Source organism: Rhinichthys klamathensis, unplaced genomic scaffold (assembly GCF_029890125.1).
Source record: "Rhinichthys klamathensis goyatoka isolate OS25496 unplaced genomic scaffold, OSU_Roscu_1.1 h1tg000726l_1, whole genome shotgun sequence".
In the NCBI taxonomy this organism is placed as follows: domain Eukaryota; kingdom Metazoa; phylum Chordata; class Actinopteri; order Cypriniformes; family Leuciscidae; genus Rhinichthys; species Rhinichthys klamathensis.
This window is the reverse complement of record NW_026607140.1, coordinates 607,728-625,509: the sequence shown is the minus strand read 5'-3', so window position 1 is coordinate 625,509 and position 17,782 is coordinate 607,728. Positions and strand designations below refer to the sequence as shown.

Below are 17,782 nucleotides of genomic sequence, written 5' to 3'. Positions count from 1 at the left end.
CATTGTACTCCCTGGGTAAATGGAAGCCTGTGTTATCTTGTTTCACATTACATATTGTTCATAATTTACCCTGGGTTAACAGTTAATCCAGCAAGGTTTCATAACCTCGGCTAAAACACGATTTTATCCCCGCTTCGAAAATATAAGTGTGAGACGTTCCTTTACCTGGGGTTAAAAGCAGCGTATAGAAAGACGATATCCGTGGATGAGAAAGGCAATTTCCACAGTGTGAAAAGCCCTTGTTTGAAGCATTAGTTTATGAATGCCCAGGATTAGTTGTAAATTGCAGGTCAAGTAGCATTGTGAAACGTGAAACAAGATAACCCATGATTCTGAGAAGCCTAAGTTTACAATGACCAAGTTTTGACTATTTCAAGTGTGAAAAGCCCTAAAGAGTGGGAGTGTAATGTAACCTTGGTATTGTGGCCCAAGTTGGCCCATTGATTTTTATCAATGATGTCCTTCTAATAACTATGTAACCAATATACCCCACAATTCACCAAGCTTCACGAAGGACAAAAACGATTGTCAGTGAATAACAAATTTATGACGTATTTTTTTGTCCTATTTAGAGCTTTAAGCTGAAGATACAAAGTAATACAGGTTTTGAACAGCACGAGGGTAAATGATGATCTTTTTAATAAATTTGATTACAGTGATACTTGTGACAGAAATCACTTTTGGCAGCAGACACAACTTTCCCATTGGTTTTATGTCAGGTTTATAGCTTACATGTATTGTTAAGTTTTGTGGAAATAATTGCATATAGACTGTATTCCTAAACATTGTAAGAGGCAACCTGCTCTTTGATCCCGTTACGGCAGAGGGCGGCTGTGGTACCGCCCCGCTACACCCATATGATAAAGAGTCCTGATGGACTGACTAACACATGAGTGTGAACGGCATATTCAGGAAGCAGCAGCCACAGTCATGGAAGCTAATGGACTAAAGGTACTGTGTGCTTGTGTGTGGAAGAGGGTTTTCTGGTTGTTATTTGTTGACAGCATGTCCTGATGTCAGGCGAATGGGGAATTTTCAAAAAGCAGTTGTAGGAAGACTCTTGAAGTGTGTGAGGTTAATATTTGTAAATGTTGGCTTTTTATATAGAACATTGTTTTACCAGCAGAAATGTTCCATAAGAAAATTAATTTGAGTTTTACCACTGTAAGGGTTAATATCTGTTAATATATAACACATAATATCTGGCGGTCAAAGTGCCACTGTTAGTGGAAAGGCCGTGACTGTGGTTATTGTAAATGACGTGTGTGAGATTAGATTAGTTGTGTATATGTCCTGATTCAGCACAAGCTGCATTAACATTTATAGAGTCGTAATGTGCTTGTCATTGGCCTGTGCAAAGAGTTCCTTACTGTCAAAAAATTAATTTAGCGACTACTGCCTACATTAGATCCCATTGCCCCTTATGGAAAACTGGCTAGATGCTGCCAAACTGGTGAAGAGTTTGACCACTTGAGCCACAAAAATGTTTGTGTTTGAAACTCCATTTAACTTTTTTTCCGATATGCAGTAATGCCTTTGGGAATGCAGAATGCACCTGCCATGTTCCAGCTCTTCATGTGAATCACGAGGCTTACTTGGATGACATTGTGATGAATTCTGACTGTTAAAATTAACATCTGGTGACTCAATCAATGTTTAAATGCCTCTCTCATGCTGAACCTTTGTTTCATTGGCCGTGTGCATAGATGCTTTCAGTTTACGGCCAGTAAAACCAGGGCAAAAATCAGGCATACCAAGAGATTCTTCTTCAGTTGTATTGCCAGAGATGGACATGAGATCGGTGTGAGGGTGTGATGAAGATGAGAACTTGTGTTCAAGTCAAGCTGGTTGAGTTGACTAGCATTGCATGTTTCCACATCTATGCCAACTGTATGTCCACGGATATGTTGTACGGATAATGTGTAGACACTTGTTTTTGTTTTACACTATTTGAGTTTTAGCTTTTTGTTGGTTGGACTTTCTCTAATGTAAAAGGGCAAGAAGCGTGCGTAAATAGTTTTAAACTAAAAAACTACTCACTTGTTTTCCTTTCTTTTGTAGAATTTGAATGTTGACCCGGAGAAGCTGTTCACCAAGCTTGAGCGGATCGGGAAGGGGTCCTTTGGAGAAGTCTTCAAAGGCATTGACAATCGCACGCAACAGCTAGTTGCTATCAAGATCATCGACCTGGAGGAGGCTGAGGATGAAGTGGAGGACATACAACAGGAGATTACAGTTCTCAGCCAGTGTGACAGCCCCTTCATCACTAAATACTATGGCTCTTATCTGAAGGTGAGTCCCATGCTCTGCTACTGTGGAGCAGTTTAATGCGTGTCAGGCAGCTCGTGGTGACAAGCTGTATTATGTAATGTTGTTATGTGACCAAGCAGATGATCACTTCATGCATGTTGGTGATTTGAAATGCTCTCCAACATAATTGTGTCTTTGCAGAAAGGATAAGCAGTGGTTTTAATATTTTCATTTTAACACCCCATATGTCAATTAGTGTTTGAATTTAATTGTTTAAAACTATTGTATGCTGATGTTGTTTCTGAGAAGTAAAGTTTTATTTTGTGGTTTGAACATCAGAATAACTTACACTTTGGTTGATTCACTCAAGAGGTGTTTTCTTTCTCGAGAGCGTTTTGTAGCACTTTTCACGATCAGATCGCTATTCAATCAGTCGATGTAAATAGGCCTAATGTGGATTAAAATCGCTATAAACATGAAAGTTTCACCATAAAATAAATGGCCCATAACAGAATGCAAGGGTTGGCTGGCATTCTTGAGGCTCTTCCATGTGCCAGGGATCCCATTGTTCCTGAATCTCTTTTTGTGGTCTGATACCCTTTACAGCTAATGGGAACATCTGGACGGATGAGTGACATTTCATAAAGTTTTAAATGACAGGTTTGGTACAGTTTTAGAGGTTTTAAAAATCAATGCTGCTCATCAGACAAAAAGACAAGACTCACCAGTAATAAGTCAGTTCAAATTGGAAATATATGATGTCTCTTCCAGGACTCAAAACTATGGATCATCATGGAATATTTAGGAGGGGGCTCAGCTCTGGATTTGGTAAGAATTTTAATTCCCTTAACTTTACTAATAATGGTTCATATAGTCACCTTGGTATTTACACAAATGTATCATTTAAAACAATAAATCTAAATACTTGTATATTTGTCTGCTGTTAACACACCTATCGGACACCTAATTTAGGTCTTGCAGTCTCTACTAATGAGCTGATGAGTTGAAACAGGTCTGTTGTTGGAACAGGCAGACATGCAAAATGTGTAATGACTCCCAAATCAAGACCAGGACAAGTTTGGGAAACGGTGAACATGATTTCAGCAGGTACAACATCAACATCTTTACTGATCCTGGAACAACATTCCAATTAATCAATCAGATTTGAGGGACAAAGTTTAGACTTTATGTCAAGTTTAGGTTCACAGCCAGGGTTAGGTGCTTCTACATCAGTGTTATTCACCTATCATTATGAGTTATAGGTAGGGTTAGGTTTAGGGGTCGGGATAGGGTTAGGACTTAATTTTTTGGGACAGGAATGTTGTTGCAGGATCAACAAAATATGTTGATCCAGGAACATGTCATGACAATGATGTTCTAAAAATGAAAAGGTTTTTCCTTTTCACAGATGACAAGGTTGTCAAAATGATCCCCTCTGTAAAAACTACTAAAAACGCTGTATTATGCATTCCAGGCCAGTAGATGTAATTTTGCAAAGAAGCACTACGCACCTATTGACTGAACATGTAATACGCATGCGCATGAGGTTACCGTGTTCACAAATTTGCCTTGTTTGCATGGAGACGATAATGGTATTGAATTAAAAAATGTGCACTTTAAACCCTGTTTTCAAAAAGTTGTTCAGGCCCCAAAACACTGTTGTCATGTAAATGAAGATTTACAAGATTTTTTAAGATTTTCAAGTTAAGCTTGTCAGGTTAAGCTGACAAAAACCCCTGGTCTAAATGATTGCTTTTTAAACCAGTCCCATAGACCCTCTATGTCATGGTGTGGTGCAGGTGAAGAAGGAGGCTGAGTCATAAATCTCCAATTCCAACATTTACTAGTATTTCTCACAGGTACAAACAGGCAGGCAGGATTACACTCACATCCAACACAACTAAATAAGACTAACGATCGACAAGGACAGACTGAACAGGAAGGAACTAAATACAAGCACAAATGAACACTAACGAAGTGAAGACAGGTGACACAGATGATAATAACGAGGAACAGGCTGGTAAGTGAGGGAGTGAGTTCAGGTGTGGAGACAAGGAGGATTCTGGGAAGTGTAGTGAAGAGACAAGGACAGACTGGTGGAGACGAAGACTGTGACACTCTACCACTGCCCATTTTGGACGTCTCACTCATCTAACTATACCTGATTCAACTCATCAGCTCATTATAGAGACTGCAAGACCCAAAATGGTTGTGTCCAACATGTGCAGTTTTGAGGGCTCTCCAGGAAAGGTTTGAAAGCACTGGTCTAAAGAACATATTTTGAGTTTTAGGACATGGGTTTTCATTTTAACCAATTCTACAATCCATCTAGTACAGATGACAAGTTGGTGTGGCGACTTTGTTATAATAATAAAAAAAAAATCACTAGGACTGGTGTACCCAACCCCAGTCCTGGAGGACTACCTTCCTGCAGACTTCAGTTCAACCCTGCTCCAACACACCTGCCTGTTATTAATTGTTAATCCCGAGCATCTTAATTAGCTGCTTGAGGTGTTTTGATTTAGGGTACGTTTACACGACAACGAGGATAGGAGAGTTTTTCCTTTGAGTTTTTCGCGTACAGACGAAATTATTGTCAAAACGATCCCTTCACACGAATCCGCGAAAACGGCTAAAAACGCTGTTTTCTGCTGCCAGGCCATTAGATGGCGATGAAACACTATAGACTGAACAGGTAATACGCATGTGAATGACGCGTATTACCTATGACGCGTATTAATTATTTTATGAAAAATAACTGTCATGTTCAACAGACACTGAAAAAAACACTGATTGACCATGGTCAGTCAGAGGAAAACAAACCCTGACCAATGGCAACATATGCCGTCAGGGGTAACACACTGATCCGACAAAACCCAACAAACAAGTTTGTTGGCGTTTGTCTGTGCGGCGTTAATTGGCCCTAACAGGTCTAAAGGTGATGACATGGGGCAACTTTATTGACCAATGATGCTTGGGCACTTTCCCATTGAAAATGGGCAACACATTTCTATCTGGATACTTTAGATTGGTTGGTCTCACCTGGTTGCCAGTTGATGGTAGCATTGCCCAGCAATATTGCTCAAAAAGTTCCCCCGTGTATCATCACCTTAACAGGTTCTTTGATCTACAGCTGGGACCAGGAGCTCTTGATGAGTATCATATTGCCACCATCCTCCGAGAGATCCTTAAGGGTCTGGATTACCTACATTCAGAGAAGAAAATTCACCGAGATATTAAAGGTACCTGTGAATGATGACGTGGTACATGCACATTTTTTTCTACTATTGAAGTCTATAAATGATCTCCAGCATTTCAAGATGTTTCAAGATGAACTGTTCTGTTCTGAAAGCTCAAATCAAGATGGCTGATGTGTGTTTTTCTCTAGCTGCCAATGTCCTGTTGTCAGAGCAGGGTGATGTGAAGCTAGCTGATTTCGGTGTGGCTGGGCAGCTCACAGACACACAGATCAAGAGGAACACGTTTGTGGGCACTCCATTCTGGATGGCACCAGAGGTCATTAAACAGTCAGAGTACGACTCAAAGGTTAGATCCACTCACCATGTAATGCACCTCCCAAAGTCGTAGTCCTTGCCAGGCTTGGGTTAGCATTTAGACCAGGGGTAGCCAACCCTGGTCATGGAGGGAACTACCTTCCTGCAGACTTCAGTTTAACCCTGCTCCAACACATGTGCCTGTTATTTTCTAGTAATCCTGAACACATTGATTTGTTGGTTGATGTGTGTTTGATTGGGGTTGAAGCTAAACTCTGCCTGTTTGTGGATCATTAGTTCTCAGCAAGAGCAATTGACATTTGTGCCCTAACCCTAACGGCCAAGAAATGCTGGTCTAGTGAGCATCTTTAGGGTGTTTACAGCTGTATTTCTATTATAGTTAATGATATTAAGAGTTTGATGATGATTTTCAGTAATAAGCTTCATTTGTAGCTTATTCTGGCCAAGAATCGCCTCCTAATGCCTGGTACACATTGTACGATTTTGGACTGTCCCAGGTGAAAGATGACCAATTGTGGCGATTTCTGTGGTCGTGACTCCTAAACCGTGGTCCTACGTCTTACAGTGAGAGGTTCAAACCAAAGATAGCCTGCGATAGTTTACTAATTTAGCATGATCATCTCACAGTGTGTTTGCTGCTAGGACCTATGTCTACTGACTAGCTAATAAAAACGCAATATAAAATGGTGTATTGATCAACGTGACATGGCACTAAAACTACTTACCTCAAGCTCCATTTGCAAAATATGCCAAGTTGGCCTCTTTTCCCTAGCCATGACTGCGTCCATATTCTCCTCTTTCGCTTCCTCCTCATTTTTAACGCACATAAAATCCACAAAAATGCGATTCACCTTGCTCTATTTGTTTACCACTAGCGCATGCTGATGACGTTTTCTTCTTCTAAACTAACTTGCGTCGTAGCCTATGATTCAATAGGTGACATCATCATGCAGTCTAACATACATGTCATACCCAAGTTTATTAGATCCATGTCGTACAGTGTGATTTGTAATGATCTTATAGGATTGCACAGTCTGTTGCAGGTATTAGATCAAAAGAGAATGACGTGTAGCATAGTATAGTCAGCCACATGTAATGTATCACTCATTCAGGTTTGTGTGTTTTGCAGGCAGATATCTGGTCATTGGGCATAACTGCAATTGAGCTGGCAAAAGGAGAGCCACCCCACTCTGATCTTCACCCCATGAAGGTGTTGTTTCTCATCCCTAAGGAAAATTCACCCACACTGGAAGGAAACTGCAATAAAGCTCTCAAAGAGTTTGTAGATGTCTGTCTCAATAAAGACCCCAACTTTGTAAGTGTTGCCAAACTATTTATCACAGGGGTATCCAATCTTGTTTCTGGGGTGGGGTGGGCTGATCTTCTCTGCAGAGTTTAGCTCTGACCTGCTCCAACAGACCTGCCTGGAATTCCCCAGGGATTAGCTGATTCAGGTGTATTTAATTAGGGTTGGAGCTAAACTCTGCTGGAAGAGGCCCTCCATGGGCAAGATTGGACACCTCTGATTTAGCAGGGTTCTTCAAATCAAGCTCTAGAGGGCTAATGCTCTGCAGAGTTTAGCTCAAACCATGATCAATCTCACCCACCTGTAATGTTCTAGTAACTCTTAAGACCTTGATTAGCATGCTCAGGTGTCTTTGATTAGGGTTAGAGCTAAACTCTGTAGACCAGTGGCCCAATAGGGCCAGATTTGAGTAACCCCGCTATAGAGGGAATGCATTGACGTCACTGTCCTGCCGGAACATGCCTCCCTCAGCCGGACTGAGTAGTAAAAGAGCTGCTGTGTGACTGGATTTAATAGGGGAAACTGTAAAAATGCGAGTAAAACAAACAATTATCAGTTTCAACTAAAGATTGGACTCGACATAGGTTTCCTTACAACTTACCTCTTAAAAATGTACCTCAGATTTCTTGTCAAACCTAGTTGCACAGTCAATTTCTCTTTCCCGTTTTTTTATGTGTTTTTCTCGGCATTCACGCTGAAAACAAATGCTGCCGCTCGGTCTTTTTGCCACTCAGTGGGCGTAACCGCAGTCACTCCGGCTGACGGTGACGTCACGCGCACACTCTATATAGTCTTTAAATTTCTGCATCTATAGCAGGGGTTGGCAACTGTGTCCCTCGAGGGCCACTGTCCTGCAGAGTTGTGCTTCAACACTAATCAAACACACCTGCCTATAATTTTCAAGTAATCCTGGGTCAGATTTGTATAGGTGTGTTTGATTAGAATTGGAGCTAAACTCTGCAGGACAGTAACCCTTGAGGACCAGAGCAGCCCACCCCTAATAACCAAATGAATAACCAAAAGACAATGTTCGTGTTGTCTCTGCCAGAGGCCAACAGCTAAAGAGCTTTTGAAACACAAACTTATCCTTCGATATTCCAAGAAGCCATCATACCTGACAGAACTCATAGACAAGTACAAGAAATGGAAAGTAAAACAGACCCATGATGAGTCCAGCTCAGATTCAGACTCGTAAGCACGAAATAAACATTGGCACATTTAGTTATATAAATATAATAATTATTTATTCACTGAGAAAATATTGAAATATTGTGTGTACATGTTCTCAGAGATGATGGTGAAGCATCTGGAGAGTCTGTGAATGATGACTGGATCTTCAACACTATCATAGACAAAGAGCCCAAACGGGAACAGAACGGAGTCAAAAATAAGGTGAGGTGAGGAATCAGATGTGCCAATGTCTTTGCATTAGATACAAAATATCAAAGCAGGAGTTGCTTATTTTAAAGACAGCATTAGGTACAATTATCAAGCAAAAGATGTTTGTTGCATTTTCAAATGATACAAGATATAGTGTTTGTGGTTGTCAGATGTTAGTAGATCATGTGGATAGTTGGTGTGATTCTTTACACCAGTGGTTAATGTGCTAGGGCACCTGTGTGAGCTTGAGAACCGACTTCATAGGGTGTGTTCACACTTGGCATGTTTGGTTGGATTAAAACGAACTGTGGTGCGTTTGCTCTGTTAGTGCGGTTCATTTTAATAAGTGTGAACGCTACGATCCGGCCCACATCTGGTACGTGTTGAATCCACATGTACCAGATGTGGCCCGGATTCGGGCCGACACTATGTTGCTGTCTGGGAAAGCTCTTCACGATTTCTCAGCTGGTCAAAATACCATGAAATGGTGCTACGCACATACAACGAGCGCATTTATCCCAGAACATAGCATTGCTTTGGATCTTGGAAGTTCTGTTCTGTCTCAAAATAGGCAATACGTCATAAAAGCCAACCAATCAGGGGTGCGTTTCCCGAAAGCTTCGTTAGCCAACTATGGTCGCAAGTTCTGTCGTTACCAATAGAGATCAATGCGAATTGCGATCATAGTTGGATAACAATCCTTTCGGAAAAGAAAAAGAGTCAGTATTGTCATTAACTGCATTACACAGTGCAATTGTGTTTATGTAATGTTTGTGTGTGTTATGGGGGAATAAAGTTTTAAAAGATACTGAATTCGAGTGTATTGTCAAAATATTTAAAATGGGGAAATATTGGAAAATGTTATAAAGTAGCTAAGCCTACTAATTTAGACATGTCACTATAAAATTTTGATTTGCTCTGCATGTCCTAACTATGATTAAAAAAGTCAGGGTGGGCTTAACATGTTGATGACAGAGCAGCACTGTTGAAGCATTTTAGAAAAATAGGCAGAAGATGATGCATGTGGTAGGGATTTTTTAATGATAGTAAAAGCATTGTCCATATTAAGACTGCTCCTCTAAACAATTCCCAATCTAGCTTAGGTTGTAGGCCTAACTGTTGATTATTAACAGGGGTGATATTAAATCATGAATATCAAAACTGACATGTCGAGACAAAATCCCTTCAAAGACTCGGTCTTGACTCGGACTCGACTGTATTTGAAAACCAACGGACTCGGTCTCGACTCGCACTCGACCCTTCAAACACTCGGTCTTGACTCGGACTCGGCATAGGCGGTCTCGTCCCCATCACTAATAACTGAAGTGAAAGGAAAAGCTCCTGCAGCCAAAGTACACACACATCTGTCTCTCTCTCATTGTTTAGGTTCCAGACAGTCCAAAAAGGTCTCCGTCCCAGTGTATGTCCTCTATTATGTCCCCATTGTTTGCAGAGGTAAGAATTTGATTTTCTTCATTGCTGGCTTATATGTAGGAAACGTAGTTTTGTGGGGGTTAGGGTTAGATCAGACAAATGAACATCAGTGCACACTGAACTAACATTGCTGCATCAGTTCAGCGTATCAGTCCCAGGATGAGTGTGTTTGTTGTTGTGTCAGCTGAAGCAGAAGCGAGGTGTGTATAAGCCGGCGGTGTTGGAGGAGCTGAAGCAGGCCATGCTCCTGGCGGAAGAGAAGTGTCCCGGGATCACCGACTCTATGGTGACGGAGGTGGTTCAGAGGTTAAAGAGGTATTCACAGCACCCTGACCATCACATGTGTGGCTTGGGGTGAGTTGTCTGATGTGTGTTTTCTGCCTGACAGGTTTTCCTCTCATCACTGACTCTGCATGAAGACTCTTTCTCTGTGGGTGTGACTTTTGACTCACAGTGCACTTCAACACACATGGACACTGAATGGTGTGTGTTCTTTTAGGATGATGTTGTAGCATAGTGTGTTTATGACGTGTTTTCCCAGACAGCAACATAGTGTTGTCCCAGATCTGGTACGTGTTGAATCCACATGTACCGGATGTGGCCCGGATCTGGGCCGATCTTATATGTTGCTGTCTGGGTTTTGCCTTGTTATTATGGTGGGATTCTGATTAAGCCATTTACAAAATCAGGTACTTGTACATAAGTGAAGAATGTGGACTGGATTTGTTTAACAACCCTACATAATCATTTGATAACAGTTTTCCTTTCTGTGTAGATATTTCATATAGAGGGCTGCAGATTTGACGTATTTTTGTTGGTCAACCTGTAAGTTATCATCACTCTGGTTCCCTTGACACAAACCCAATAGGATTTTCCCATTGGCTGTTAGATTATCAAAGAAAATAAGACACAAGTTAATGATTCTTACATATTTTGTGATAATCTTAACAAATGAACACAACTATTATGAATTTTGAGGTCTAAATACAATCGCCAGAAGTAGAAAGCTAAATGTAGGCTATAAACAAACGACACCGTGGTCACATGATTTTAACATCACTAGCATAAAGTGTTCCACAACTCTTTCAGTCTTTGTTTAAAAACATTTTCCCTGAAAGTTTGAGTTAGAATACACAGTACACAATGATGCTGTGAAAAAGTAGATGAGTTTACCTGTTCGGCTGATGATGTTTAATGTCCCTGACAACCTCTGTAGTCCCATTGAGACACTTGTTAGCAAACGCCTTATTCCAGACAAGTAAAAGCTTCTTTTTTTTTATCACAAGGGATGCGTTTATGTTTTAGAATATCTTTAGCTTGTGTTATCCACGGACGTTTAGGGCATTTAACAACCAAAACCTCTTCAGACGGATGGAAACAGAAGGGCTAAACGCGATTGCAGGCATTGGCCTACAAAAATACGCCATTCTCACCAGTTCTCTATTGGAACAGGATGTTGCTGTGGATTGGGATATGTAAAATTGTCTTTTTTTTATTTAAAAAACCAGTAGCCTCTTACATCAAAGCTGCAACTCATGCTATAGCTATTGCTAGGCGATATCAGGGGAGGGGCTTCTCATTCTAGAGAGCATTTGATTGGACTAAACCGAATACGCCTGAAATGAGTGGCCGTATCCAGTGCAAAATGAACATCGCGCAATATTTCCTGGAAGTGTAAATATGTTTTTATGTTAAAAATTTTAATTATCAAATTAGCCTGCTGATGGATCAAAGCTCAGAGATATGAACTAAAAAAGGGTTTTGTGTATATCTGCTGTTTTTTACAGAGCTGCAATTATTAAATAACTGATGATTATTCTTTTGCTATATTAAAAACAACATATGAACAGATTTGTTTTCCTTTAAATTGTCATTTCCTTTGTGTTTTCACAATCCCTGTACTAAACTGATTTCTATGTTCTGGCTGTTCTTAGTTCATCATTTTAAATATCCCACAAGATCTTGCTTATTATTGTATCAATAACATGCTTGTGTAGGACTGTAGATGGAGCGTTAAGGTTAGAAACCACAATCTTCATTTTTAAAGTCAGTGTAAGGGTTTTGTAATAGTTAATTATTGTACAGGAAACAAATGGTACTTTAAAGCTAAAGTGTGTCATGTCTAAACAACAAGCAATCAGAATAGCTAAAAAAAAATAATGTTTAAGTACACACTTGTTTTTTTAAAAAGGAAACCCATTAGATGCTTCATTTAGAAGTAAACCATTTGTGTTGTCCTTCCCTGTATCTCCAATGGCTCTGAGTCACAGCTCTTCTGAATGATATCAGCTTTTTAACACGGTTATGCAACAGAAATTCCTATGGGATTATAGGACTATAAATCTGTGCTAAAGTTCACCTCAGGCTAACACATTTCCGAGCAATCGCTGCTGTGATGACCCTTATTGGCATCATTCGAGGAAGCACCCGTGTCTTCAACCGAGTGTGTAGAGAACAGCAGACCCGATCCAAACGGCCGTGACAACTGAGCAAATTCACACAATTTTAATTCTTACATCAAAAAAACAAAATCAAAATTTGTCACTCTATATACAGATATTACATACAATGTTTATACACTTATTACATAATCTTTTTACACAAGAAAAATATACATAAAAATGTAAACTTTTGTATACAAAAAAATACCTTAGACAAATTAAAGACCAATAACAAAAGGTGACTAGACTATCCTATGAGTTGTTTTAAAAACGGTCCTACAGTACATTCAGTGAGTACAGGAATCAGTCAGCCATCCTAACGCAGAGTGCAAGCGGTTTCTGTGCAGCCGACCCGCACAGCACACACAGTAGTAACACACACACACACACACACAACGTGGACTGCACACGACGTCTCAGCTCCTCGGAGAAACGGAGAGTGGGGTGAGAGACCAAAGCCGACTCGTTCACAAGTATCAGGCTTTCGCACAAGTATCCGTGGAACATAGTGCAGGTGAAAGTGCATCTGAACACATGGAGTTAAAGGGTGAGGACCAAGAAAATGACCTTGAGATTCACTAAATCAAGGATACCTCAAAACAGTCAAAATTAAGAATTGGCCTGTGATCGTTCATAAACTCTTACAATCATCACTTAAATCTGACTACTCAAATTAGAGTGGTTTTAAACTGATTCAATGCAAGTTTCTATTATACTGGTTTTACAAATGAATTCGGTGTGCGTAACAGCAGTTTTAGATAGGAACCGTTCTATTCAATGAGAGCGTTGACGTGAGAACGAACTGAATCGTTTCTATAAACCATTCTTATGTGAAACATTGGTTTTATTCAGTGTAATCATTTATGGCGATTTGCACCATTTCACTCTGATGGTTTTTCAAGAATGAGACCCATTATCTTTTGGACTCGTGAGATTGGATCAAAGTAAGTGTGAATAAGTTGTGGTTTTATGTTTTTTTAGCGACCACTGATACTTTTTAATAGCTATCAAAAATACTGTTGCACATGATCACAGTCTCTTCGTCAGAATAAAAGACACAGATACACAACATCAATCAATCAAAATGAGTTTTGATAGCCATTAAAACTACCAAACATTATCCCATTAAATGCATCAGTTCCAGCACGTATTTTGCAAATGACTAGTTTCTCTTTTTTAAACCTCATGTGTATCCTTCACCACTCGATTCAACCAATAAAACCCAATCTAGAGGTTTCTATTTTATAAATATATTTAAATACTTAACAATATATGCTCATCGTTCAGTGTCTAAAATCTACCCGAAACCTTGGTTTTACGATCATGACTTCAAAATCAAGAATGAAATCCTGCAGGGATCGTTGGTCCCACGTGGCGTAAGGCTGACTTACGGTGGCTAAAAGTGTGAGTTTGAACCTGACACTTCAGTGGAAGTCTGGAGAAGAACCATCAGGTTGCACAAACCATTCTCCAAAGAAATTGCACCAAATGTCGGCACAGCAAAGGCAGGGTCATTCGAGTTGACGCCCTCCCGCCACCTCCACTGTACTCGGAAACCTTGCCACCAAGGGCTCTTGTGTTAGAAAGACCAAACGAGGCTCTAAACTGATAAGCACCATGAAGAAAAACTAACGTTTTAACCCATATATTTGGCAAAAGAATTACCTCAAAGTGTCATTATTCCGTTTACTCTTCGCTGAATGAGTTCCATGTCAGTGTTTCTACAAGATTAGCCAGCTCTAGGTTGAGATCTTTGCTGTTAGTCATGAATGAAACCGTTGGAGGAGAAGGAGATCCGGCTGATCACCTGAAGACTGGCTCTGCTGAGGAGATTATTGCTTTTGTTAACCGTGTGATGATGTGGGCAGTCCAGGCCGGGTCCACTGAGCGTGTGCAAAAGCCCATCACCGAATCATACTGTTCAGTCATACAGATTTGTGTCCTGATTACAAGTCGTATGGTAGATTCTCTTGAGACCACATCAAGCTTAGACCAGCCCTGATATCTGAGACGGGAGGTTTGTTGGCTGTTCGTTCTGGGCTACTGGCTGAAAGTTGTACAAGCTTGGTTTTCTTTATACCTGGTATTCATCTTGGGTGACCCAAACACACAACATTACACACCCATCCTGGACAAGAGAGAAGGACCTTCTCATGCAATGCTAAATCTCTGGGACAACATTTTGCAAGCAAGGTACAACTATAAAGGTGGCACTGACCAAAATTGTGATCAAATCTGTCTTTTGTATTGCGACGTGCATCTGATTTAAATGGCTTTTTGAACTAGAAAAAAATAAAAATGAAGAGCAGGACTTGATTTAGTCCGTCGGGAATTGATTGTTGTCGTTTGCTAATTGCGGTGATCTTATGCGAGTGATTGTTCCTCCTTTTCACCATTGCACACATAATCAGAGAAGAGATTTCCCACTGATGTTTGCCTAGTAACGTTTGTGAATGACATTCATCATTCAGAAAAGTCTAAATATGAATGGAATCAGTACATAAAATGCCTAATGTTAAAGATGAATGCCATCACTGTTTGCCATCGCTGTTATTTATCTGCAGCAAAAGGGCAAATGCCGGTCTATCTGGGCTCACGTAACTCGCCGCTTCACTATCGTTGAAGAAATCCACTAGCTAGTCGCGACTGTTTCCCGAAACCGCATCGTCACAAATTGGTCGTTCAACCACGTTGGTTGATGAAGTCACGCAGGTGTTGGAGTAATAGCTACTTTTAATGAAACTGTTTGAGATCGAATATTTTGCTATAAATATAGTTCTAACTAATTCTCATTGTTCTGTTATTTCGCTTTATTTCCAGATTCAATCATAGGCTCGTTCTTGCGCACTAGAGCACGTTCGCACTCTTCAATAACTGCGCTTTAAATCTCTTGACAAACTCAAAGACGTAAATGACATTTGTATGTATTCTAAATAAGAGATATAGATTGTACTGAATGTCAGCTTGCTCCACTCACTTCACTCCTATTGGTTGTCGCTCCCGAAAGTCGCTCTTGATTTGCATAAAGTTAAACATATCTCAACTTTGTCTTGCTTTCCCTCACTGTCGCTCGTGTCACTGGAAATCTCCAGCTGTCCATTGAAATGATTGGGATTGTGTCGCTGCTAATGTGAACGCACGATATAGTCATGAAATCACTACCCTACCCTCGACAAAACCCTTCATGAGGTCACAGGAGATGCATGTTAATACCTGGTGTAAAGGAGAACTTCTTAGCTAAACACTTGCGATCAGATCACCTGAGACAGATGCTAATACCAAGTATAAACCAGAGTCTTGTCCTCCTTTTTCTCCAGCCAACACACACACACACACACACGCACCTTCCTAAAGCCCAAAGTATACTTCGTCCATCCGTGTTCATGCAGCCTCATCTTTGTGGCAACAGTGCATGTGCGAGTGACTTGATAAAGCCCACTAGATAGTGCGCACGGCTAAAGGAGTATACTTTAAAAGGCTTGTGCTCTTGAGCAGGACACGGAAAATGAAGTACACCTGGGCCTTAACACAAGGACTCAACAGGACACCTGCTAATCTCATTTCATTTTGAGAAAACACTAATGGAATCAGTAATATGATAGAATACGATTCACTAGCGTGAGTACAGCAGACCATCACCCCTTTCCCACTGACACAGTGCTGGTGCACGGCACCATTTTGCACGTTTTCACTGAAAAAAGGTGGTTTTGATCCTTAGCTCCTAAACCCGTTGGTCTCAATCGAAGAAATAGTGACATTAGGAGCCGGTGGTGTACCAATGGATGGCAAACGACTCCCGCGAAAAATGTAAAAATATTACATTTCTACGTAGATTCTTTTCTGACGATAATTACTCTGGATGTGAAAATAAGTTCTCAAAACCAGGAGTAAACTAAGATTGCAATGCACACGAGCAGGTAATGTAGTGATGTAGTCAGTTAGATCATCGTTTTGCTCTCAAGTCAGTAGAAATATGGGTCGGACTCGGGTCTGAGGCGGCTCCGCGGATCAGCACTAGCACCATTTGGTGAAAAAGGGGTATATGTGAGGGCAGAACACAATTCTTGGTTCAGTACAACAATAAGCATGGGATGGACACTGTTGACTGACCAAGCAGCGATACGTGTCCAGAAAGACTCAAATCTGCTGCTGGTCGACGGTGTCAGTCACAGAGCTGTTGGTGACAGGGCATACGAGTTAGTTCACCCAAAACCCATGACTGACTTTCATTTGAAGAACACAAAAGATGTTTTCAAGCATGTTCATGCTGCTCTTCTCCATGCAATTAAAGTTGGGCCATTCAAGCTCCAAAAAAGGCAAAAAAAGCACCATGAAAGTGATCCATATGACTTATGTTCCAAGGCTTCGTTAGCAAGAGGCTTATTGGTCAGCCCGTTTTCTTTGCAGTGTGAAATGACAACATGTTTGTATCCATCTAAACAGACGCATTAATAGCTGTTCAGATACGTTAATTAAAAGTTTATCGCACTGAAAACTTGCCTTGGTGTTTAACAGGCCTTAACTCAAAATCTTGCAGCAATCAAAATTTGTGTGCAAATAGGCAAATATGTATATAATAGTATGGCATGTGAAGACGTGTCACATTAGATTCGACATTAATGATGCCAAACCAACACATTCTCACTCCCAACTTGGTCAGGGCGCCTTGGTATCACTTTTTAACGCACAGGGTAATCCATTGCTTTCAATGAGAAACCTTTGGCATCAATACACAGACACAATGAGCACGTGGACTTTATCATGATGAAATTATATATTGGGGTATCATTTGTCTATTGAGACATATGTTGGGTTGTCGTTTTCAATTGAATCAGCCAGCATAATTTTATTTACTTTTTTATTCACACTATTTAGTCATGTTTGACCATTTAACCCAACGCCAACCCCTAAACCTAGCCATTTGTGTATTTCAAGTGTTCAGAAGCCAAACGATTGATTTGTGTGGAGAACAAAAATTACCGCTAGAATAAGCGTTACATCAGCTTTGGTTTCGAAATGGCATTGGCTCTTGTGTGTCTCGTGACAGATTGGTTCAAGCTAAAGTTTGGGAGTAGCTTTTGAAGGAGATATGACCGTGCGTTCACAGAGCAGGATCATCTTCAGAGATTAAAACCTTAATTTCCACTCAGTTCTTCAGATAAAGATATTGTATGGCTTCAGAAGACTTGGAATACAACATGTAATTCTTTTTTACTGTTTTTTTTATACTGTCAGTTTTTAATACCTTATAATATAGTATAATCTAATGAATAATTTACTTTTATTTGCCTGTTATGCATTTTATATTGTTGAGAAGTGAGTAGGTTTAGGGTAGGGGTGATAAAATCATTTCTACTTTTACAAGCGCAATGAATTAAATGCCTCCTGATCTGATTACCCACTCGTAGTAAAATTACGCTGGAAAGGTACCCTGTGCATTGAAATGTGATACCGAG

General features: G+C 40.3%; 1 protein-coding gene across 1 annotated transcript; it reads left to right on the top strand.

Moving 5' to 3' along the window:
- Positions 1-884: 884 nt before the first annotated feature.
- Positions 885-10,428, top strand: stk24a (serine/threonine kinase 24a (STE20 homolog, yeast)). Its single transcript, XM_056242420.1, has 11 exons — positions 885-951; positions 2,062-2,292; positions 3,022-3,078; positions 5,384-5,492; positions 5,639-5,796; positions 6,895-7,080; positions 8,120-8,262; positions 8,361-8,463; positions 9,838-9,906; positions 10,070-10,200; positions 10,274-10,428. Exons 1-11 carry the CDS (start codon positions 931-933, stop codon positions 10,290-10,292), a joined length of 1,227 nt encoding a protein of 408 aa, XP_056098395.1. The 5' UTR covers positions 885-930; the 3' UTR covers positions 10,293-10,428.
- The last annotated feature ends 7,354 nt before the right edge of the window (positions 10,429-17,782 follow it).

What these genes read in the sequence shown, in the direction of transcription:
- stk24a (XM_056242420.1), top strand. Translation starts at nt 931, where the DNA reads ATGGAAGCTAATGGACTAAAG. An exon ending in TCAATAAAGACCCCAACTTT is followed by an intron (nt 7,081 to 8,119) that starts GTAAGTGTTGCC and finishes TGTCTCTGCCAG; the next exon opens with AGGCCAACAGCTAAAGAGCT. An exon ending in AGAACGGAGTCAAAAATAAG is followed by an intron (nt 8,464 to 9,837) that starts GTGAGGTGAGGA and finishes CTCATTGTTTAG; the next exon opens with GTTCCAGACAGTCCAAAAAG.